Below are 25,357 nucleotides of genomic sequence, written 5' to 3' on the forward strand. Positions count from 1 at the left end.
ATGTCACACTTTGCCAGTTTATAGGCTTACGCTGTTGGATTTTCAATATCCTCTTTATCTCTGCCACCTAAGGAGTTCACTTGTTTGCTCTAAGACAAGCTAAACATCGAAAATAATAGTTATTAAACTGAATTGACAATTTTCTGGGTGTTTGCATTGATATTGTTTTTATAGTATTTTAATATACCATATTTGCCTAATTCTGGAATTACAAGATAGTCTTACAAAAACTTGTGCTTTTTATTACAACATTGCACCTTAACTTTTAACTCAAATTTTATTATGATTACATCCATGTGCATGGAATTATTAAATAGATTTGGAATAGAGGAGTTGAATTATAATAGTACTCCATCAATAAAGAAAAAGTAGTTGTAAAATGTTAATAAAACTGGAAGAGAGATTATTAGGACACAAATATGACTAGAATTTTACTGGAGAAATTGAGGGGATATTTATCCTTTTATTATGATTAATCAACTACTTTTTTCTCTTACTTCTTTTTATTTTTGAGGAAGATTAGCCCTGAGTTAACTACTCATAAAAAGAGGAGGACTGGCCCTGAGCTAACATCCATGCCCATCTTACTCTACTTTATACGTGGGACGCCTACCACAGCATGGCGTGCCAAGCGGTGCCATGTCTGCACCCGGGATCTGAACTGGCAAACCCCGGGCCACTGATAAGTGGAACGTGGGAACTTTGCTGCGCCACCGGGCCGGCCCTCTCTTACTTTTTTAAGAAGAAGATAATCCTTTTGACTGAGTCATTCAAGGCTTTCTTCACTTGCTTGTTTCTTAGGGTATAAATAAATGGGTTCAACATAGGTGAAATAGAAGAAACGAGCTGGGAAACTCCTTTATTAAGAGACACTTCTTCATTTGCTGAAGGTTTGATATAGATAAAGATGCAGCTGCCATAGGTGATGGAAACCACAATCATGTGGGAAGAACAGGTAGAAAAGGCTTTTTTCCTTTGCTGAGCAGAAGAAAATCTTAGAATTGTCGTGATGATATAAACGTAGGAGAGAACAACACACACAAGGGTCATGATAAAAGTCAACACAGCGCACACTAAAATCATTCGCTCTATGAACCATGTGTCTGAACGTGAGATCTTTAACAGAGGAGTGGCATCGCAGAAAAAATGGTCAATGACCTTAGAGCCACAGAATTCCAGATTGAGGCCAAGGCTAAGCGGAGGAATTATGATTAACAAACCAGCCATCCAACAGCTGATGATAAGCCTATTGCAGACTCTGTTATTCATGATCGTCACATAATGCAAGGGTTTGCAGATGGCCACATAGCGGTCAAAGGACATAGCGGCTAGAAGAAAAAATTCTGTTATCCCAAAAAGGTAAGTAAAAAATATTTGAACAACACAAGCATCATAGGTAATGATTTTGTCACCAGTTGATATGTTGTACAAAACTCTGGGAATACAAGCAGTTGTGAATGAGATTTCTAAGAAAGAGAAGTTTTGAAGAAAAAAGTACATGGCTGTTCTAAGATGGCAATCTATGAACGTGAGGGAGATAACGATCAGGTTCCCAGCTACACTTAACACGTAGGTAAAAAATAGAAAGATGAAAATTAGAACTTTCATTTGAGGGTCGTCAGTCGGTCCCAACAGGATGAATGTTGATATTGTCTGGTTTCTCATCATGGATTCCTGCTTTCTGCCCGATCCGCATGAAAAATTCAGACACTTGAATAGAGTGTAGTGAAGCCAAAATTAGCACTCAGCAGTGGCTTGTTTATGTAATATGTTTATTTGTGGCTATAAGTAGTAACTACATTTTCATCCTTGCCTTATCTTCCAATCAGATAGTTTCATCTTTGTTCTCAATCCTTTGGCTTAGTATATCTATCTATGAGTTGTGGAAGCTAGTGGTCAAATACTTTGTAATACTGAGATAATTTTCCAAGCTTATTTCTCAACTTTCATCAATTAGTTGCAAAGACACTAACTTATTGTTTTTAGCCTGCAGTCAGTGCCTCCAGGGCCTTGAAATTCCCTGTTACCAAATAATTAGGGAATTCCCCCTGCAGACCAGGATCCTTTTATGTGATTTTACTTTTTACTGTCTTTGCTTAAAACACTCTTCCTACTGATGTGGAGACAAGATCAACTTTCACAAAAAGATTTATGGGTTCCCCAATAGAGCCTCAGGGTTTGCAGACAGCATCACAGAGAAGGAAATTGTTTTGGCTTTATTCTTTGCTTGAGGGCTGAAAGCTTCCCTCAGATTAAGGACCACACAGAGCACAACCACAGTAGACGAATTTGGGAGGCTGTGAAGAAGACTTCTACAGCTCAATTGACTTCTCCTTCTCCTACAGCCATGGGCACATAGGGCATCACTGTGATACTGAGCTCAGCCTTCCACATTCCAGTCAGCCTTCAGTGTTCTAGAAATAACATGGTTTCTTTTTCAATCATTAGTACAGTTCATCCGTGAAGCTCAGTTTCTCCCAGATGTTACAAATCAGAGACTGAGAAAGTAACAGCCCCTAGAATGACTGATCCCTTTCTGTTTCTTCTAACATTCTAATGAGCCGATATGTATAACAAAGGAAGGAGTGTCAAATGAGCTGATAAATCATCAGACTATTTGCCCTTGTTTTATGTGAGAGTGATGATCATATTTGTGTGTGTGTGTGCTCATTTTTGTCGTTGTTATGATTGAAGATGAGGCAGGAGTTTATTGTTCCATTATCTCTCACGCTGTACTACAACAACTGATGAATAAAAATCAACCTGTCCATGATTTTTATCTATTCAAGGATAATGAATTTTTAAAATGACATATAATAGATAACTTTTTATTCCATAACAAAATGTCACAATTCACACTAACAGCTCTTATTTGATAACGACAGATATAATACATTTTTTACATAGGAAGTTATGACCATTTCTTACAAAGGTCACCGAAAATAAAAACGTTATTGTACTTACTTTTTTGCCAATCAATCAGAACTTCAGGTGGCTTTTTAACAGCATTAGTTCTTAAAGCTAAAATTTGTGCCTATCTGTTCTCTATTGCTCCCAACTTCACTCTATATTTATGTGTAGTTTGGAAATGCAAAGATCTTTCTGTTATTTATTGCCAGAATTGTTCCTCACAGAGGACGCTAGTTATTATAAACAAAAAGAGTATTTTCTCGTGCTGCCTGTACCCGAAAATAAAAAGCTGTTCCTAGAGTTGAGAACTGTCAAGAATTCTCTTAGGTTTTGGAAATCTTGATATTCTGACTTTTCTGGGCAGAGAGGTTTACATTAACAAGGCTGGTGTTTGTTTTATTTAGCAAACTTGTAACTTAATGAACAAGCTAAAGGGTCCTTGGAGACTCAGGTTCAAAGACATTACTATGGAAGCTTTTGTGTCATAATCTTGGCAAAAAGCCTAAAACATGCAGCTCTAAGGACGCATCCTCAGAGGAAAGAAGATGGGATAGCTTCGAGACTGGAGCACAAGAAACAACAGTCACATAATGCCCTACTCTAAATAATTTTGATTTACATTTATATCATGCAAATCCCTTTGAAGATCAAAGAGCCCCTATTTTCTCTTGTATTTCACTATATTATGAATACATTAAATTAATTTAAAAATTACTCAAAACGTATTTGATATAATCCAGAGATAACTAATGTCAACACTTTGAAATAAATGCTTTCAGATTATAAATCAGCAAATTAATCTAAATATTATATATACGACATTTATAAATATGTGAACAATAATCATAAGGTGTATAATTGGCTGAATAGATTGTAAAGATCTATTTAAATCAAAAACATATTGGAGAATATATTTTCATCTCAATTTTAATTAAATTTACTTCCATTATATTTTATTACTAAATATTAGATTAAAAAAACGAGGTCTCTGTATAAATTTATAACTTTGTATTTTTACTATTATTAAAATGAATATAGGAATATAACTAATCAACTCAAATATTATATATTCTTTTATTTTTATAATTTTTACGAAAGATTATTATTTCAGAAAATTTTTTTTTGTACCATAGCCAGCATATTCTAGACGAGAAATTTCTTCCTCAAAAATACACACAAACCAGATGGTTAACACCTGCAAATGAAATACAATACCTGAAATGAGAAATTTTTCGGATGATATTAATAGCAGTATAGATAATACAGAATAAATGAATTTTTAGAGATAGGAACAAAAGTTAGATAAAGTGAAGCAGAGAGAGAAAGATACTGAGAATAGAAGTAGATCGAAAACCTGTAGTGGGCTGGCCCGGTGGCACAGTGGTTAAGTTCACACATTCCAATTCTCCGAGGCTAGGGGTTCACCGGTTCCAATCCCTGGTGCAGACAGGGCACCACTTGGCAAAAAGCCATGCTGTGGTAGGCCTCTGATGTATAAAGTAGAGGAAGATTAGCATGGATGTTCGCTCAGGGCCAGTCTTCCTCAGCAAAAGAGGAGGATTGGCAGTAGTTAGCTCAGGGCTAATCTTTCTCAAAAAAAAAAAAACCTGTAGGAGAAGTGATCTAACACGTGTAATTGGAGATGAGAAGAAAGAGACTGCAAGGGCTGAGGTGGGGTGACAGAAAAATATTTGAAGAAATCAAAAATTGCCAAAAATTTACAAATTTGATGACAACAAGAAAGATCAATAATCACTAAGAAGGATAAACAAAAAGGAAACCAGATCAAGGATCACAGTAATCAAATTTATCAGAAAGAGTGATAATTAAAAATTCTAAAAAGCAGCTACAGGGGCAGATATAAAAAGGATCACAGATTCCTCTTCAGAAATGATGCAAGCCAGAAGACAGAGAAAATCACCTTTACAGATGAGATTTACTGAAAAGGGAGCCAGGCTGCAAGTTAATCCAGTTCTGAGTTAAATGTGTTGCTGATGGAGAGTACTCTGGCACAACCTTATCCAATTTAGGGAACGATAATGATAGTCTCTGCTATGTGCCGGAAACTTTTCAAAGCTCTTCTTTGGCATTATCTTAGATCTTTACAGCTCTATGCTGCAGCTGTAATTGTTATCCCCCCTTTGCAGATCAAGAAATCAAATTACTGTGTTTGTGCAACTTAATGCCATGCAACTAGAAAGTGGTGAAGTCATGATTGAAATCAAGGCATCCTCACTCCAGCGACTGTGCTAGTTTTCATAGTTGCATGATTGTATTTGCAAGGTCCTGAATGAGCATCCCGTTAGGCACAAAGAACAAAACAGGCGGCAGAGCTAAGGAGACACTGTGACCTCCGCTGTCTTCCTGAATGCAGGAGGAGCAATTCAGTTTACGGGGACAAAGCAGAATACCTCTGCTAAAATTCCACTTCACAACACTGAAGCTGACGTATTACTCTATGACTAGGTAGGTTTTTCTTTTTCTTCACAACTCATAGCATAGGATATCTGTTATTAATTGCTGCCATAAAACCTCAATAGTATTCTTTGGAAAGATAATTATTCTGTCTGAAAGGTAGTCTATTCTGTTTCTAGGTTTAAGCAAGCAGTAAACTTGGAAAGTATCCACACTATTGTATATTGTCATAAACAAAACAAAACAAACCGACATTTAGTAAGGAGAGACTTTATGCAAAAGGATTATTGCAAAGTGATAGGAGGGTGAACTGCAATAGAGGAATTAGTGCAATAAAGAGAATATTGTGACCACAAGACATGCAAGCATTTCAAGGGTTAGGCAGCAAGGGCCTTTCTTTTAGAGAGAGAAATAAACAGGTGAAAGAAGAACAGGCAGTGGTGAAATGGGAAGAAAGGTGTCTACCTAACTATGCGTAGACTTGGGAAATGGCCAAGGCACTGGCAGTTATGCTGAGATCTGAAGGTTGAATAGGTTTTACAAAGACCAGCTAAAGAATGAAAGGAAAAACATTTCCAGAATGAGTAAGGATCTAGACATAAAAGATCAGAGAGTCAAAGTCTTCCACATGACTGGACACAGAGGACTAGGGAGAGAAATATGAAAAGTCGTGAAGAATATAATAACTGAGAGTGGGAATATTTTTCCTTGAGAACTAACACTGAGGCTCATACCTTTTTGTTCTTTCACACTTTACACAACTAATTTCTGATCAATGTAAAACTGGACTTTTCCATACATTTTACTAGTTGAATTTTACTGGAATCTCTTCTCACCCGTGTGCATAATATAGCTCATTTTTAATTGGTGCTTCAATATATGTTTTAGCGTCTGGCTGCTATTTCCTAAGAGGGGCTGTTTTATTTCCATCTTTCTTATAAATTCCCATTCAAGGTATTATCTCCATTTCTCTAACGATAGTCTTCCCCTTTGATAATAAAGGACATTTATTGTTGCATGGACTACACTTTTCAGAATTTTAGAAAGTATTTTTGTAATAATTTCTTGGGAATGGTCCTGATAGTTATGTGGATGGGAAGATCTATCTTATCTATCATCTATCTATCGATCTATCTATCTATCTATCATCATTGTCATCATCTATTATCGATCTCTCTCTGTCTCACATTCATACACAGCTGAGTTGTTTGCTAAATGGGTGATGGTGATTTGGGGGTATAATCTGGTTTGTTTTACAATACAATCTCTTAATAAGAGATGGCACCCTATCCTGTTTGCTTTCCAAGGAGGGGAAAGAAATGAACTAGTTAGAATCTGTTTTAGCTGCAAGACTAAAAACATTTTTTAGACACTTAATCTGACTTTCATGATGACTACAAAGATATGAAATAGTTCAGAAAGTTAATCCAGTGTTTCCCTAACTATTTGTGGCAAAGGACTGTTAGAATTTTTTCCCTAACTTGTTGTAGATGGATACTTTTTTTAATGCAATAGAGATGAATTATTTAAAAAGAAAAAAAAGACATAAAATATATGTTAAAATTTTTTATTATATTCAAAAAAATTAACTTTGTCATATTGCTCTTACGGTATATAAAAGCTTATTTTTGATTTTTATGCTTATTGTGCTTCAAAAATATTTTGCTGTCCTACACTAACCAGTACACCAAACTTTCCTGATAACTTGAGTCCACAATTTCAACATTTTCCTTTTTCTTTGAGAAAAATGCAATTCTTTTGATTGAATCATTGAATGTTTGTTTCACTTGCTTGTTCCTCAGGGTCCGTATAAATAGGTATAGCATTGGAGCAATGGAAGTTGTGAGTACTGACACACCCTTATTAATGTCCACTTCTTCTTCTTTTTTTCTATTGATGAGGAAAATTTGCTCTGAGCTAACATCTGTGCCAATCTTCCTCTGTGTTGTATGTTGGTTGCCACCACAGCATGGCTTGACAAGTGGTGTAGGTCTGCACCTGGGATCCAAAACTGCAAACCTGAGCTACCAAAGTGGAGCATACTGGACTCAACCAGTAGGCCACAGGGCCAGCCCCCTGTCCATTTTGTCTTTTGCTAAAGGTTTAATGTAAATGAAGATGGAGCTTCTGTAGGTGATGGATACAAAATACGTGTGGAAAGAACAGGTGGACAGAGCCTTTTTCCTGTGCTGAGCAAAGGGAAATTGTAGGAATGTCTTGAGGATGTATGTAGGAAAGAACTACACAGACAAGAGTCATGATGAAGCTCATCACACAGCACAGGCTATAACCATCTGCTCTATGAACCACACGGCTGAGAAAGAGATCTTGAGATGCATCACAGAGAAAATGATTGATGACATTTGAGTCACAGAATTCCAGATTTAAGCCGAGGCTAAGTGGAAGATTATGATTAAAAAACCTCCAGCCCAACAAAAAGTGCAAACTTTCTGCAGACTCTGCTGCTCAGGATGGTCACGTAATGCAAGGGTTAACAAATGGCCATGTAGTGATAATGGGACATGAAGGCCAGAAGAAAAAAATCTGTTGTACCAAAGAGATGACAAAAAATAACTGACTAATGCAAACATTATGAGTAATGGTCTTATCTCCAGTAGACATGCTATAAAAGAATCTTGGAATACAAACTGTAGTGAATGACATCTCCAAGAAGGAAAAATTTTGGAGGCAAAAGTACATGAAAGATTTAAGTTGAGAATTCACCCAGGTGAAGGAGGTGATTGTCAGATTTCCAGTTCCATTCAACATATAGATGATAAGCAGAAAGATAAATAACAAAACTTGAAGTCATGAGTCATTTGTCAATCCCAGAAGGATGAATGTTGTTAGTCTTGTGTGGTTTCTCATCACAGGCTCCTGACTTCCCAATCTGTTTATACGGTTGAGATTGAAAATGGAAAAAAAAGTGGCATTAAAAATCATTTTAACAATGGACATTAGCAAAAATATTTAATTGATGGCATTCAGATAGATTTTATCCTTGAAATTTAACAATAAATTGTGAATACGTGACTATCCTCAGTTCTAAAAGAAGTGTATTACATGCTTGATTGAGGGAAAGTTTTCTCAAAATTGTTATTGCTATACTAGAGTCCTTATTTTTATAGCTTTTTCAGCTTTCTCAAATTTCTTTTTTCAATTGATTTTGTATCATGAATATACTTGTTTAATTCCATTTTAGCCCCAGGAGTAAAAGAGACCATTAATGTAGGTGATTTCACAGGTAGTCTGGTAACACTTGTCTTCCCATAACTCTTCAATACTTACAAGTCTAATTAAAAAGCATTATCACCAATTTCACATCTTTGCTTGAAGTGCTAGATTTTTATTAAGTGAAAGTAGGGAAGTTGAGAATTTTGGCAAACTGTATATGCTTTTGCGATGAACTTGGTAAAACGTGGCACTGCTGTGTCTAAAGAGAATTGTTAATAAAAAGGAAAAGAGATTCTTATAAACACCATCCCCTCTTCCCATCCACCGACAATCTCTAAGTTTCTAAGATGAATCTAATTTCCACTTTTGCTCATTCTGGACTAGAGCACAGTATTTTGACGCACTAACATAATTAATATACCTCCTGGGAACTTGGTAAAAATTCAATGGCTCAGTCTCTACCCTGCTTTGTGAGCCTTGGCTTTTGGGTACTTTCTCTCTCTAGGAGATTCTGAAACATATCAAAGTTTCAGAATGACTCAACTACAGTGATTAAGGTATACATACCACAATAATATATAACGACTACTGCTTATTATTGCATTATGATTTGGTAAAGTTGAAATACTGCCAATTGCCTTAGTATCTAGGTGGTTGTCATTAATGCCAACGAGAGGATTCTGACTCTTGGCAACCCTGTGTACAGCAGAGCAGAACCCTGCCTGGTCTTTTTGCACCATCCTCTCACCTTCTGGGGCTGTATCAGACAATGCTCTGCTGCTCTTCATAGGGTTTTCCTGGCCAATTTTTTCCGAAGTGGTTGGACAGGTCCTTCTTCCTCGTCTGTCTGATTATGGAAGCTCCACTGAAACCTGTCCACCATGGGTGACCTTTCTGGTTTTTGAAATCCCAGTGGCAAAGCTTTCAGCATCACAGAAGCATGCAGCCACCACAGCATGACAACTGACTGATGGGTGGTGTGGTTACCTGACTGGGAAATGAACGAGGGCCATGGTGGCAGTGAGAGTGCTGAATTGCAACCACTGAACCACCAGGGCTGGCTTAAGAAAGGTGTCTCTAATACAATTACTGAATGAACACAAGCGAAATATTTTAGTTGGTTTAACAATGGAACTGGTAAGATGTAAACTGCTTCAAAGAAGTATTCGTGCGATAAAGATTTTATATTCCAAAGATTGCTGAAATAACTTTTCTAGTAGATACCAAACTGGTTAATGCCCTATAGAACTATGACATTGTAATCTTTGTATGATCTTTTCTACAGGACAAAAATCTACAAGTTAATGTGTAACCTCACAGTGTTTGAACACTAAGCAAAGGGTAAAAAGCAAAGTCAAAGGCAAGTGCATTTTCCTGTGTAATTAAATACTTCCTAGGTGAACTTGTTAAACAATGACATTGTAAGAACAGGCAGTCATTCTCCTGCTTTATTTCAAGATTTGAATTTTTTCCTCAATATTTCATTTCAGTATGTCATTTAATTTTTCTAGCTTCTCTACTCCCTATCTTTCTCTATAGTAGAGACTATACTGTGCACAAAATTATGATGCAAATCTATATTTATTAACATGGAAAACATTAACATTTTTTGCCTGGTAACTGACTATGTATATTACTCTGTATACAAATGTATATACTGTATACAAATATGAAACAATTTTTTATCTTTTGGTCAGACGTTGTTATCTAAGAGTGGAAGAGTTGCCGGATGTATGTCTTTTCATCAGGTAAGTGTTTGACAATTGGAATGGGTCTCATAAAGTTGTTGTATCTTATTGTCTCCAAGGATAGAGTTCCCACTGACACCTCTATTAGGTTTTGCCGAAATTCAGGTCATCTCAGATTCATTAGTCATGTTTGAACTTTGGTCACGAAAGACCCTTAATTTATTCACACAGATGGCCCCTGCGCATCTATAAGAGACCAAGATAATAAAACATTCATCTTACTCCATTGTACCAAAACCTATCTTTGCCTAGAGATATCAGAGACAATCTTTTTATGAATCTCTAAAAATCACCTTACATTTCTCAGACATTTAAAATAAATGTGTTTTTATTTCAGTATAGAGATACAAGAAATTTTTTCCGAGATTTAAAGTGGACTAGGATCTCCAAAGGGTGTCTGTGTGTGGTAATAACCGGTGAAAACTCTGATAGCACTGTCTGTTCCCAACAGTGCTGGGGGAACGTGTAAGGCTCCATGTGAGGGGCATTTATGAATGTATGGACTCCACTGGTACTTTCGGTTTCATCGTGGCACTATCAGGACTGCATATTCAACTAAGGCCATTGCGTTTTCCTTACAAGTAAGTTTGGTTTTCTTTGGTAATTATAGTTTCTTTCTTCAACATTCTATTTCCTTAGTCTGAGTAAAATATCAGACTTATATTATATGTTTAAAAATAAGACGGCAATCATCAATTTGGATATTTCAGGAAAAGAAAATAGTTATTTATGATGTTATTTTGTTCTATAAAAGAGAAATATGAAACGATTAGAGTCATTAGGAATATTTATTACATGCATCAGTAAAGACACGTGTCAGTTCCTGTTCACTCTTTATCTTCAGCGGCTAGATTAGGACCAATCATATAATTGGTTCTCAAAAAGTATGTCTTCAATGAATTCTAGAGTACTCATTGGAACAGAATAATCTGAGGGACGCCCAGAAGTAATCTGCTCAGACAAGGTAACTTTCACAAATTAATGTTTATTTATACCAAGATATAATTGTATCATCCTTCATTAGAATGCCAAATTAACTGCAATATTGTCATTAGGGAACAGTGCGTTAACTAAATGCACACATTTCTGGAAACATACTAAATAGAAAATACACCAGAATTCAATTACTTTATTAGAAACTTCATTAGAACATGTCACAGAAGATAAGTCCTGATGATTAGGAAGGGGGAGTGTTTTAGAACCTGGGGCACTGCTTTGAGTTAGGATGCCCAGTGAAGTCCTGAGGCTTAAGAATTTTCTGTTTGATTCAGAGGGTCAGTTTCTATGGGATTCTGTCTAAAAAGGTGCCTGATTGCCAGATAATTACTGCTCCTCCTGAGCTTGGATTATGCTTCTTTCTTGTAATGGTACCTATAAACCATAGACATTTTTCTATAAAGAGAAGATCAGTGCTGTCAGTTGTTACCATGTTGATGGGAAAAAAAAAATTGTACCTAAATTAGCTAGAAACTAGGAAAACCAATATTTAAGGGTTTTTTTGTGGGTATAATATACAGCAAATAGGTAAAAACCATTTTTATAACAAACTAATGATATTTTCAGTGGAAGATTCTTTTTTACCTCAGGGTGGAGGAAAATCAGAAGACGTGGATTCTTTATTATTTACAAACAGAAATATCGTCCCATGTCATTAATTCATAATTATGGTTGAGAAAGGTGGAACGCTGATTGCTTTATCTCCAAAACTGTACAGTCCCTGAACTCCAGCCTTAAAACTCACTAACAGACATTGAAAATTCACATTCATCAAAATTCACCTGCTTCGTAGGGAATGCAGCAAAGAAAAGCTGCTAATCGCAGTGGCTGTTGCTTAGTGCCCGGAAGCGTTAGCATAAGTGTTAGACTGATTTATGGGGCAAATGGAGGAAGAGGAAAATAAAAGAGAGAAAGAATTAAGGATAGAGGTTTTAACTTACTATCCAACAAAGACTGTGTGGATTATCCAATTAATCCTCCTAATAATTCCATGAACCAGACGTTATTGAGGAAACTGACAAAAATGAACCCAGGCAGTCTGACTCCAGAAACTGTAAAAAGCACAGGAAACTGTAAAAAGAAGTCTAGTACTTCTTACTAGACATCAGTACACACGAAAGCAATACATTTGAGGTCATGTCTACATTAACATTAAAGGTAGTCTCAAAAATGTAGAGCGGGTTTATATTAGGTTCAAATAGAAAAAAAAAAACAAAAACAAAAAGAAAACTTCTTCCTAAATGTCATTTCATATATGAAATCCACTCTTTCATTATTTCCACAAACGTCTATGGAGAGTTGGTCTCTTCTGCCATGTTACTATAGTTCTTCATGGTGTCTGATGAGTTGATCCTCTGTTGGCACATTTGTGGTAGTAACCACCTTTCTTATTTGGGGACAGCTTTGATTACTTTGGTTCTAAGCTGCTTCTGGTTGTATTGGAGAGCCTGCACTTTCCATCTTCCACTGCTCTGCTAGAGGCGTCGTCAGTGCCCTCCTTGTGCAGCCTGTGCCTCTGAGGTTGCTGGTGCATTGCTGCTTATGATGTGTCTGCAGTCTCAGGTGTCGCCACTGGGGTCACCAGGCTGTGAGCACTTCTGCTGCTTCTGGGGTCCCCTGGGTCTCATGTTCCTCCACTGGCTCTCCGTGGGCTCTCCATGGACTCAGATGCTGCTGCCCCATGCAACACCCGTGCTGCTGCTCCCACGTTGTCTAGGGGTGCTGGTTGCACCACCGCCAGGGATGCTGGGTTCAGGGGTGTGGCAATAGCTGCCAGGGGCCCAGGGATCCAGGGTCTTACGTGCAGCACCCTGCTGTTGGTGGAGCTGATGCTAAGGGTGCTGCCACTGGGGGCTAGGTCATCAGTTCTGCTATGTTCCTGAAGCCTTTGGTTGCAGGTTCCACCTGTCATTGCTTGGGAGTAGCAGAAGCTAGCCAGGGAGAGGTTGTTCTTGCTGCTCTCTCCTGCAGCCTCTGGTGTTGGGCACTAGCAGGTGTGTCTTGAAAATTTAGGTCAGAGTGCCCTGCCTCAGAAGGGAAAACCTGAGTTTTGTACGCTATCCCCACTGTTGGAAACACCTGGACACTGCTGGGGGAGGGAAAAGGGTACTTGCACTGGACCCACTGTAAGAGATACAGGGAGCAAGCTGCACCTGTTTTTTCTGCTCCTGCTGCATCTGCTCTCAATCACACAGGCTGCATCGCCCTCTGTTTCCTCTCTGGGCCCTGGATCCCTGGATTGCTGCTGCCCAAGACGGGGTGGGGGCTGCTCCCCTAATTCCACTGCTTCCCTGGAGTCCAGTTCACCCACTTTCAGATGTACACATGCATGGATCTCTTACGCATCTTTTTGTGCTGTTTAGGGAATCATCTGCCGCTCAGTGGATGTCTGATTGGTTGTAACTTAGAGGGGAGAGACAAAGGGAATAACTCACTCTGCCATGATGCTGATCTCACTTTCCTGATGGCTTTTTTAACCCTTTTCCTTCTTAAACCTAGAATTTCTAGGTCTTACTTGGAGAGAACATAACCTTGGAATGAAGTTAACTCTAATTTGACATCTATTTTAAGAGAGATTGGTGACATATTACTGAATTCACTCTCTATTCCATCCCAATTTGTACTGCTAAATTTCCATTATGAAATATTAGTCTTTTGTGTTTTAAATATTTTTAAATATTTTATTTTTAAATATTTTAAATATTTTGTGTTTTAAATATTAGTCTTTTGTGTTATTTCTCTATATTCATAGTGTAATCATTTATTGGTAGATAATGCATTGTACACTTCCCCATTAAAATACTCTACCATTTTATAATTAAATATTCTTTGTTTTTATTACTATTGTTGAAGATTATTTTACACATTGTGTTCTAAATGATACTTTTAAGAATTGTACCCTGTTTTAAGGATTTCCTTGAAATCACATTGCCATTACATTAGAAAGACTATGTCGTATACTGGAATGGATCTACAACTTGGAGGTAAATGCTACTTGATGCAAATGATATTTTTCAGCAACTACCAGCAATACATAGCTCTGCTAGATGTCTTCAAACATATTTTGTAAGAAAACACATGCAAATAAACAAAACACCTTTAAAAATATTAAAGAAGTTTGCCTATGGAAGACTAAGGAGTGGGAATGGGAAATTGAAATAGAGAAAAATAAAAAAGCAAAATAAGTTAATGGGAATACCTGATGATAATTATAATATAACAAGGACCAAGAGAAATGACTAACAACCCTCTACACATGAGAAGGAAATGGGAGTCATTAAACTTCAATTGTGCCAACCCTCAAGAAATTTACCTAGGAGGGTTGTTTTGAGAATTAGCAAACATATTTCATATGGAATAATTTTTTACTCTCAGTATGTGCTTATTATTGCTATAATGAAGAAAAAACTTCAAAAGCTATTTTAAGATTAAAACAAAAACTTTGCAGAGCACTTCATATTGCCAAGTTTTTCTCATCAGGGACTTGATTCCATTTTAAAACTCTAAGATTGAAAATAATAAAATAAAGGTTTTTGGAATATCTGGAGCTCTCTCTGATTTTAAAGGGTTGATATTCTGAATCCTATGGATAGAGAAGTTTTTACATTAACAAGTTTAACAGCTATTTTATTTGCCAAAGCTAAAGTGAAATGAATAAACAAAAAGGACCTAGGTGACCCAATTTAAAAAAAGTCACTGGTGAATCTTCTGCCTAATGAACGTGGCAGAAATCCTGAAACATGGAGCAGCGAGGACAGTGTCCTCAGAGAAACGATGATACAAGCATAGCATCCAATACAGGCCATCTTACGGCATTAAAAATCAGGTGGTAGAGGACATGTGTATCTGTCCTGCATTTGTGCCACACCTCCTGTGGCTGATAGAAGTTCACCTAGTTTTATTCCTTATCATAGATTGATTAAAAGAGATAAAAATTTCAGGCAATCAGAAGAAAATATATGAATAATCACAAATTTAGTGATAAGCACTTTCACTATGTCTGTACCTGATCTGTCCAACTTTTCCTATGCACGAATATCAACATTTTACGTATACAACATGATGTAAAAATTTCTTACATAATTTTTGTAACTTTTGTCACATAAACATTTAACATGAAATTATCTTCAAATAACTAGCTGTAGTTGCGGGTCATCATTTTTGATAACTTTGCAATATGTCACATTTCAGGATTCTATCAGTTTTTCATGCCACTCCTAAATCTTGAAAATTTGGTTGAATTGAATAAATGGGTGCATATAAGTAAATTGTATGGTTGTATAAGTTATTTTTTAGAAATTTAGTTTCTTCCAGCAAATCATTCTTCTATGGATATTTTTGCAAACTTAACAGTTTTAGAATGTTAGAAATAAAGTGTATTCACATTTCAAGGCTTTTATGTATTATCAAAATTCTCTCCAAAAGGTCACACTGATTTACATATGCAATCTTAATTTATGAGAGTGTTCCTGTGTCAACACTCAAACATTGTGTATTATTATAATTATCAAGTCAATAAATACTTCTATTCTCATATATGTAGGAAATATTTTCTTCTTTAATTATCATTGGCCTTTAAATGTATAAAATTTTTAAAAATTATGATATTTCCTATTACCCCTTGAAGAACTGTCATTGTAGTTTTAGTCATTTTATAATTTGTACTTAAAAACATCTTCTAGGGGCCAACTCAGTGGCTCAGTGGTTAAATTCCCACGTTCTGCTTCAGTGGCCTCTGGTTCACTGGTACGGATTCCCGGTGAGGACCTCCACACTGCTTGTCAAGCCATGCTGTGGCAGGCGTCCCACATACAAAGTAGAGGAAGAAGGCACAGATGTTGGCTCAAGGCCAGTCTTCCTCAGCAAAAAGAGGAGGATTGGTGGCAGATGTTAGCTGAGGGCTAATCTTCTTCTTCAAAAAAAATAAACATCTTCTATTACATTTTTCAAAGTATTTTCATTCCCTCCAACAGAAAAAGAAGCTTGCTTCTACTCTTATTTTACTAAGAGTTTTCTTGATAGTAAATTTTAAATTTTATCAAATATTCCATATTCATTGTGATAATCAAATGAATTTTCTATTTTAATAGTTTTGTTTTATTATTTAAATTTGTTTTATTTTGATATTTTTATTATTAACAAAAATGTAAATTATATTTTAATTTATTATTAATCAACCACTAAAATTACAAAACAAAGGGTTATAGTTAATAACTCATCAAAGAAGATGTGATAGATGGAATAATATCCTCCCCCATCCCCCCCACCCCAAACGATGCCCATGTTCTAATCTCCAAATCTGTGACTATATTATCTTAAGTGTGAAAGGAAGATTAAGGTTACAGAGGACATTAAGGTGGCTAGTCATCTGCCTCTAAAATGGAGAAGTTATCCTGGATTATCTAGGTGGGCCCAAAGCAATCACAAGAATCCTTAAATGGAAGAGAGAGGCATAAGAGGAGAGTCAGAAGAATATTTGACCATGCAAAAATGTTCAGAGAAGTACAATGTTGCTGACTTTGAAGATGGAAGAAAGGATCCATTAGTTAAATGATGTGGGCCGTCTCTAGAAGCAGAAGAATCAAGGAAATGAATTTTCCCCTAGACCATCCAAAAAGGAACACCTTTATTTTCAACCCAGTGAGTCTCATGTTGGACTTCTAACCTAAAGAAGGGTTAGATAATGAATTTTTGTTGTTTCAAGCCACTAATTGTGTTCTTTCTTATAGCTGTAGTAGGAAGCTAATATAGGAGATAAAATCAAAATATAAAAATTCACTTAATTCAAAGGTGCACATAAAAAAGAAAAAAGGAAGCAAGTTACAGATAGTACAAATATAAAACAATTAGCAAGATGTTAGATTTAAACTGGGACAAGTAAAAATTCCTTTAAATGTAAATTGTCTAAAACCTTAGTTAAAATGCAGAAAGTATCCCGTTGAATAAACAAGCAAAACCCAACTGCATGTTAGGTACAATAAATATTTATTAAATATAAAAAGACAATAAGATAAAGCTAAAATGATAGAAATGAATGAAACGTGCTAAAACTAATAAAAAGAAATCTAGAGTGGCTATATTAATGCTAGACAGACTGAATTTTAGAGTAAAGTTTACCCAAATAAAGAAGCTCATTTCATAGCGATTAAAGAGTTCAGTTTACTCAAATGGCACAGAAATGCTCACACTTTTTGCTCTCAATAACAGAGTTTTGAAGTGCATGAAGCAAAAACTGATAAAAAGCAAGGAGAAATAGACACACAACTATATTAGGGTATTTCAATACTCCTCTTTCTCAGTAATTAGCAGAACAAATAAACAGAAAATCAGTAAGAACATGGAAGATGAACAAAACTATCAACTAATGACTTATCAATAGCACAGCTAGGCAGAAGATCAACAAGGAAATGGAAAACTTGCAAAACTGTAAACCACTGAAACCTAACAGACATCTACAGAACATTCTGCCCAACAATAGCAGAATACGCATTCTTTTCGAGTGCACAGTGCACATTTGTCAAGATAAACTATATTCTGAGCCATAAAACAAGTCTAATACATGTAAAGCCATTCAAATCCCACAAAGTGTGCCCTCTGACAGCACAGGAATTATATTATAAATCAAAGGAGAAATCTCTGGGAAACCCCCAAATATATAGAAAGTAACACTTAAAACTAACTCATGTTTCAAAAATAAGTCTTGGGGAAATTATAAAGAAGATGGCTTCCCTGGTGAATTATACTAACCATTTAAAGAATTAATGCCAATGCTTTTCAAACTCTTCCAAAAACTTGAAGAGAAGGGAACACTTCCAGGTTCATTTTATTAGGTCAGTATTACCCTGTTTTCCAAGCTAGATATGCTACTTAAAGTAGACAAAACTACAGGCCAGTATTTCTGATGAACATAGATGCAAAAATCCTCAATAAAATACTAGCATGCCAAATTCAACAGCACGTTAAAAAGATCATACATAGTGACCAAGAGGGATTTACCCCTGGGGTGCAAGAATGGTTCAACATATGAAAATCTATATACGTGATACACCACATTAACAGAACAAACGATGCAGATCACATGATTATGCATGTGATGCAGGAAATGCATTCAACAAATTCAAACCCTTTCATGATTAAAATCACTTCTCAAAGTGGCTATAAAAGGAAGCTACTTGACATAATAAATGTAATGTATGTAAATCTCAGAGCTAACATTATCCTCAATGATATAAAACAGAAAGCTTTTCCTCTAAGATCAGGAACAAGACAAAGACACTTATTCTTGCCACTTCTATTCAAAAGATTATTGGAAGTCCTAGCAGGAGCAGTTAGACAAGAGAAAGAAATAAAAAGCACCTAAATAGGAAAGGAAGAAGTAAAAATTATCTCTGTTTTCAGATGACTTCATCTTATATGTAGGAAACATGAAATACTCCACAAAAAAGCTGTTAGAACTAATCAACAAATTCATTAAAGTTGCAGGATAAAAATTAATGTATAAAAGCCAGTTACATCTCTATACACTAATAATGAACCATCTGAAATGGAAATTAAGAAAATGGTTCCATTTACAATATCATCAATAAGAATAAAGTATAAAGATAAACTTGATTGAGGAAGCAGAAAATAGTTGTACACTGAAAATCGTAGAAACCAATGGAAGAAATGAAAGAAGGTGTAAATAATTGGAAAGGCATCCTCTTTTCATGGATTGGAAGACATACCAACAAAATACCCATCCTACCCAAAGTGATCTATAGATCCATTGCAATCCCCATCAAAACCTCAATGTCATTTTTTATAGAAATAGAAAAAAATTCCCAAAATTCATATGGAACCAATTCAAAAGACCCCAAATAGCCAAAGTAATCTTGAGAAAGAATAACAAATCTGGAAGCATCACACTTACTGATTTCAAAACACATTATAAAGCTACAGTAATCAAAACAGTATGGTACTGATATAAAGACAAACACATAGACCAATGGAATAGAATAGAGAGCCCAGAAATAAATTCACACATATATGGTCAACTGATGTTTGACAGGCATGCTAATAACAATGGGGAAAGAATAATCTCTTCCACAAATATTGAGAAGAATGAGATATTATCTCACACTATATACAAAATCAAGGCAAAATGAATTAAAGACTTAGGGATAAGACTTGAAACCACAAAATTCCCACAGGTTTCTTGACGTTGGTCTTAGCAATGATATCTTGGATATAACAATAAAAGTATAGGCAGCAAAAACAAAAATAGATAAGTGGGACTGCATCAAACTAAAAAGCTTCTGCACGGTAGAGGAAACCACAAACAAAATGAAAAGGCAATATATGGAATGGAAGAAAGTATTTGCAAACCATATGTCTGATAAGCAATTAATACCCAAAATGTATAAGGAATTCCTACAACTCAATAACAGTAAGAGGAAATAACCTGATTACAAAATGAGCAAAGGACTTCTATATACATTTCTCCAAAGTGGAGATACTGATAGCCAACAGGTGTATAAAAAGATACTCAACATCACTAACCATCAGGGAAATACATGTCAAAACCACAATGAGATATCACTTCACTTCTGTTAGGATGGCTAGTATCAAAAAACAAAAGATAACAAGCATTGTCAAGGATGTGGAAAAATTAGAACCACTATATACTGTGTTTGGAAATGTAAAATAGTGAAGCCACTATGGTAAACAGTATGGAGTTTCCACAAAAAAATTAAAAATAGAACTATCCTATGACCCAGCAATCCTATGTCTGGGTATATGCTCAAAAGGATTGAAATCAGTGTTTCAAAAAGATATTTGCACCCCATGTTCTCTGCAGTATTATTCATCATAGTCAAGATATAGAAACAAAAGTCCATCGACAGATGAAGGGATGAAAAAATGTGGCATAAACATTCGATGGAGTATTATTCAGCCTTAAAAATGAATGAAATCCTGTCATATGATACGACATGAGGACACCATGGTAAGTGTAATAAGCCAGACACAAACGCTGCACGATTCTGCTCATATGAAGTATCTAAAACAATCGACCTTACAGAAGTAGAGGGTGGAATAGGGGTTGCCAGAGTTTTTGAAGAGGGGAAGTGGAGAGGTTTCTGGACCAAGCTACAACAATATTCTCTCCTTTGTATACACAACTTGGTGGACTTCATATTTTTTAATGCAGAAACTTCATGATAATCTTCCTTTGCCTGGCAAATTGGGGACAATTGGCTCAAGGCATGAATGAATTTGTTTTGTTATCGGATGAATATTCAATTTTCAAATAGTCTGAGTTTGAGAATTCCTGCTAAAAACGTTTCCTTTTTTTTCTAGTAGGATTAAGTGTCTCATTTTCCGAGGAGCAGGGATGGAAAAGGTAGAAGTCTGACACCGAGGAGCAGCCCAGAAACCAGCCCTCAGCTGACATCCCTCTTTGAAGGGGCTTCATGTTTTATTCCAGAGTATCGTTCTCCTTCATTCTTGGTAGGTTAATTTTCAGTGAGTGTTGTCCTGACAACCAGCAAAACACTCATACCCATTGGCTTTATTTCTTCAGTCCAATTTTTAACTCTTTCTACTCTGAATTCCATTTCCAAGGTTCATTTGCCTCTTTCTTATTACCAGAGGACTAGCTTTTCTTTATTCAATTACATATTTTAAACATTGTACATTTTTGCAAGATAATGAATACAATGTGTTATTTCTATAAGTAATTTCCATTTCTAGCATCATAAATTATCATATCATATAAAGATATTTTTTATTTTGAGTAAATAAATTTGCCCATTTATAAAAATATCAATATATATGTGTTAAAGATTTTCTTGGTCTAAACATTGGGTGTTTCAAATAAAATATGTTTTCTTGAGATGTTCCTTGAGGTAATTTTGATGATTATGTGTGCAGTCCTGGAGTGGCAGTACCATTTCCCATAGGAACGATAGATGTGTTTCAGTAACATGAAACAGAATTGAACACTGCCTCCAACACTGACTACCATTACTTAGTATTCCCACATCTCAACTTGCCAACCTATGAAACAAAGATTGAAAGCCAGCTTCAGTGCTTTTGGAAGCTTACCCATTTAAAAAAGTACAATTATACAATTATGTATATTATAGAGAGAGAGATAATAATATTGTAGCAATAGGTAAAGTTAGTCTAAATCAATCTCTCAGTAAACTACAACTTTTGTTAACTTGTCCATATCTTAAAATATAAATGAAATGTAGCAGGGTGGTTAAATCTTGATTTAAAGTCCCTTAAAAATGTAGAGTATATTCTACCCATGTGATTTTTTATGATTGTTTTTTCCTATCAGAAATTAGCATTTTTCTTCAATAAATAATTATTCTCCTTCTTTTTCAGGGTTTGTGAGGCTTTTGGATTCAGTATATTTGAAGGTAATGTATTCAGTATCATTTATTTCCTAGGTTTTATAATACACTCAAGTGTACATAAAAATAAAGTTTTTGCCTTCATGGCAGATTTTAGATAAAGAATCTAACAAACTTTTAGTCTAATTGGTGATACAGGAAAGACAGCTTACGTTAAAACAGCAGGCAGAATAGACAATTTCCCCAGACTTGCTTTGTATGTTTGTGTGAGCAGGAAAGGAAAAAAGAGCCTTAAGTGGAAACGGCATGTAAATTAAAATCTAAATGAGAAAAAGAAGTGGAATGGAAGAATGAGGGAAAGAGCACTTTTTTATAGAGTCAACAGCAAGTGCCAAATCTTCGAGACACCGGGAGAGAGTCCAAAGGATGCGATGTGGCCTGCAGTGCAGAACACTCACCAGGATGAACATTTATTTAGTAGTTTTATGAAATCTTTTGAAAAAACTGATGGACATTTCATGGTCATCTAATCTCTAAGCCATTATTTCATACTATGAAAAAAATTAACGATTACTTTAGTTATAACTTTTCACTTGGACTTCCTTTTCAATTATTTTATATCCATGCATATTGCTGGTTTGGTTTCCTTGATATTTTTAAAAACTCTGCTTCCATAACACAAAAACTTTATTCCTTATTTTAACAATATTTTCAGTTTGGGTATTTACGTTCTACTTTAGCTACTGAATATTTTTGACAACCTTAACTTCTTTAAATCCTCAACTGAAATGAACATTTTGACTTGTACTTATAATTTCATATCCTAGAAAAGAGCTTTTCCTTACATTTATTTAAGAAATTATTTATTCTGTATAATCTATAAATCTTTTCATTTTTAAATTTCAGCATTTTATGTGTGTGTGTGTGTGTGTGTGTCTTTATGAATAAACTCCAGGATCCTAGATATCAAATTCTGCTATCATTTAAAGCACATTTTTTTGGACATGTACTTATTTTTGATTTCTTTACTCTTCAATTATATCATGTTACTTCTTGCTAAAGATGCGCTTTTTTAAATCTTTTAGAAATATAGGATTATTAGTGAGCTAAGTAATTTTAAGGATAGTATTAATTTTTAAAAAATCTATGCGTGGAACTTGACTGCCAAGCAACAGGCACTCAATAAATTTTAATTTAATTAATTAAAATTTTCAGCAGCATTTAGATTGGAAGATGGGAAGAGCACTTTAAATCAATTATTTTCTTGCAAGTCTAAGAAAATACAAGGTAAGCTATTTATTTCCTGTTTGATTTGTGTTTGTTTTATTTTTCTTCATTTCGATTTTGTTTGCTAGATGGACGTAACATCAGGTTTACATTTACCAGAAAATTCTTATCATGTTTTCTGATTGGGATCTGACCGTGCAAGTGGTTTGTTTGAAGGAGGACTAAAGGAGTGAACTCACGTGCTGGAGGGGCTCATTCTGGGCACAATAAATAGATGTTTCAGACACGTAACCTGAATAGAGATCAGATCAAGAAGAGACAAACGGATGTAATGATTTATGCTTAGCTTAATATTTTATTTCTGGACATGAACATTCTCAAATTCTTTGAGACAAGTGCAATTTTTTTGAGGGAATTACTGAAGGCTTGTCTCACTTGTTTGTTTCTCAGAGTGTATATGAATGGGTTCAACATAGGAGCAATGGATGTGATTAGCACTGTCACACCCTTATTAATGACCGCTGATTCCTTTGCTGAAGGTTTGATATAGATGAAGATACAGCTTCCGTAGGTGATGGAAACCACAATCATGTGAGAAGAACAGGTGGAAAAAGCCCTTTTCTTTTGCAGTGCAGAGGGGAATCTTAGAATGGTCTTGATGATGAAAATGTAAGACACAATAACACACACAAGGGTCACAATGAAGGTTAGCACAGCACAGACAACAACCAACTGCTCTATCAGCCACGTGTCTGAGCATGAAATCTTCAAGATAGGAAATGAATCACATAAATAATGATCGATGACATTGGAGTCACAGAATTTCAAATTTAGGAACAGAATAAGTGGGGGGATTATGATCAATAAGCCAGACATCCAACAGCAGAGAACAAGCCTCCTGCAGACTCTGCTGCTCATGATGGTCAGGTAATGAAGGGGCTTACAGATGGCCACATAGCGGTCATAGGACATGGTGGCCAAGAGAAAAAATTCTGTTACTCCAAAGACATCAATGAAAAACACTTGAATAATACAAATATTATATTTAATTGTCCTGTCGCCTGTTGCTATGTTGTACAAATACCTAGGGATACAAGCCGATGTAAATGCGGTTTCTAAAAAGGCAAAATTCTGTAGAAAAAAGTACATGGGTGTTTTAAGGTGGCAGTCCACTAAAGTGAGTGACATGATGGTCAAGTTTCCAGTTATACTTACCATGTAGCTGAGGAATAGAAACATAAAAATTGGAATCTGAAGTCGAGGGTCATCCGTCAATCCCAACAAGATGAAGGTTGTTATTGTCTGGTTTTTCATCACTGACTACTGAAATTTATTCAATTTCATGTAAAATTTAGAGATATCTTATTTGAATAGAAGGCTATCAAAACCAGATAGCGGTAAACAGTGACTACCAGAGACAGCAAACTGATTCACATGTAGATTCTTCTATAAATTACTAATTAATATTGCCAATATTCTGGTGGGCTTGGCTACTCATTTATTTTCTTTTATTGTTTTGGCAATTTTGTGATAGATTTTTAAACGTATTCTAAAAAACTGTTCTACCATCCCAATTTCCTCTTTGATTTCAGTTTCAATCTATATCCAAGACCGGATTTTCTCATATGATTAGACTTGACCCACAATGTGCATGCTTTAACAAAATTATGATTTCTTCTTACCTCCAAAGTTTCTTCCTTATTTCAAAGGTGAATATTTAAGTGCAATAATTTGTTTCATGTCTTTTCTTGAAGATTTGCTCATGATAAAATGTAAATATGTCACAGCTGATCTGGGCTCCATCAGACTTTGTTGATTCAGCTGCAGCTTACATTTTACATTTTGCCGCTATGACCAAGCACTTGTTTATGTTGTTTTGTTTTGTGTTTTAACAGGCAACTTCCACGTTGTTGGATCACTCCTCAGACTCTCCTATGTTTCTCTGAATGTGGGTAATTCACACTCAGTGTCCACTGGATGCAGAAAACGGAGTATTTTAGAGCACAATTTATTTGCTACAAGTGAAGAAATGTTTGGCCCAAAGATATACAGCTGGAAAGAACCACGTATTACTTTTATGCTTTCTGCTGGTTTGGATAAGCATGGAAAACACTCTACCACCTTGTTATCACTATCACTAAGTACAAAATCAAATTTAAAGTACTAAATATACTCTCCACACACCTGTCCTTACTCTCTCCCTCAGTCTTAGCCATAGTGACAGCACAGTGTTAAGAGCAGACCTTCTGTAGCAAGATGTCCATTGTTCAACACCTCGCTTTCTTGCCTACATCCGTATGATCTTAGGCAAGTTTCCCCATCTCTCAGGTCTTCCATTCTTTAATCTATAAATGGAGAGAAAAATGGCATCTACCATATACAGTTAAAATGATTAGAAGAAGTAAAACATTTATGATAAAATCCAAAGCATGGCATGCATTTCACATATGTCAGCTATTATTCTCTGGATTTCTACAGATAAGTCATGTGTTGTGAACTCAAAACCATTAAATCTCAAGTGGGATTTACACTCTGTGTAACCCCGAT

At 35.6% G+C, this 25,357-nt stretch overlaps 2 protein-coding genes across 2 annotated transcripts; both read right to left on the minus strand.

Moving 5' to 3' along the window:
* Positions 1–729: 729 nt before the first annotated feature.
* On the minus strand, positions 730–1,668 carry LOC106822845 (olfactory receptor 6C2-like). The gene has a single exon (XM_014828206.3). It carries the CDS (start codon positions 1,666–1,668, stop codon positions 730–732), a length of 939 nt encoding a protein of 312 aa, XP_014683692.3.
* Positions 1,669–23,152: 21,484 nt separating this feature from the next.
* Positions 23,153–24,124, minus strand: LOC106822805 (olfactory receptor 6C2-like). Its single transcript, XM_014828180.2, has one exon. The coding sequence runs from the start codon at positions 24,122–24,124 to the stop codon at positions 23,153–23,155; it is 972 nt and encodes a 323-aa protein (XP_014683666.2).
* Positions 24,125–25,357: the final 1,233 nt, after the last annotated feature.

This window comes from Equus asinus, chromosome 22 (assembly GCF_041296235.1).
Source record: "Equus asinus isolate D_3611 breed Donkey chromosome 22, EquAss-T2T_v2, whole genome shotgun sequence".
In the NCBI taxonomy this organism is placed as follows: Eukaryota; Metazoa; Chordata; class Mammalia; order Perissodactyla; family Equidae; genus Equus; species Equus asinus.

Bases quoted from the DNA above. Each gene is read 5' to 3' on its own strand.
- LOC106822845 (XM_014828206.3), bottom strand. From the start codon at position 1,668: ATGATGAGAAACCAGACAATATCAACATTCATCCTGTTGGGACCGACT.
- LOC106822805 (XM_014828180.2), bottom strand. From the start codon at position 24,124: ATGAAAAACCAGACAATAACAACCTTCATCTTGTTGGGATTGACGGAT.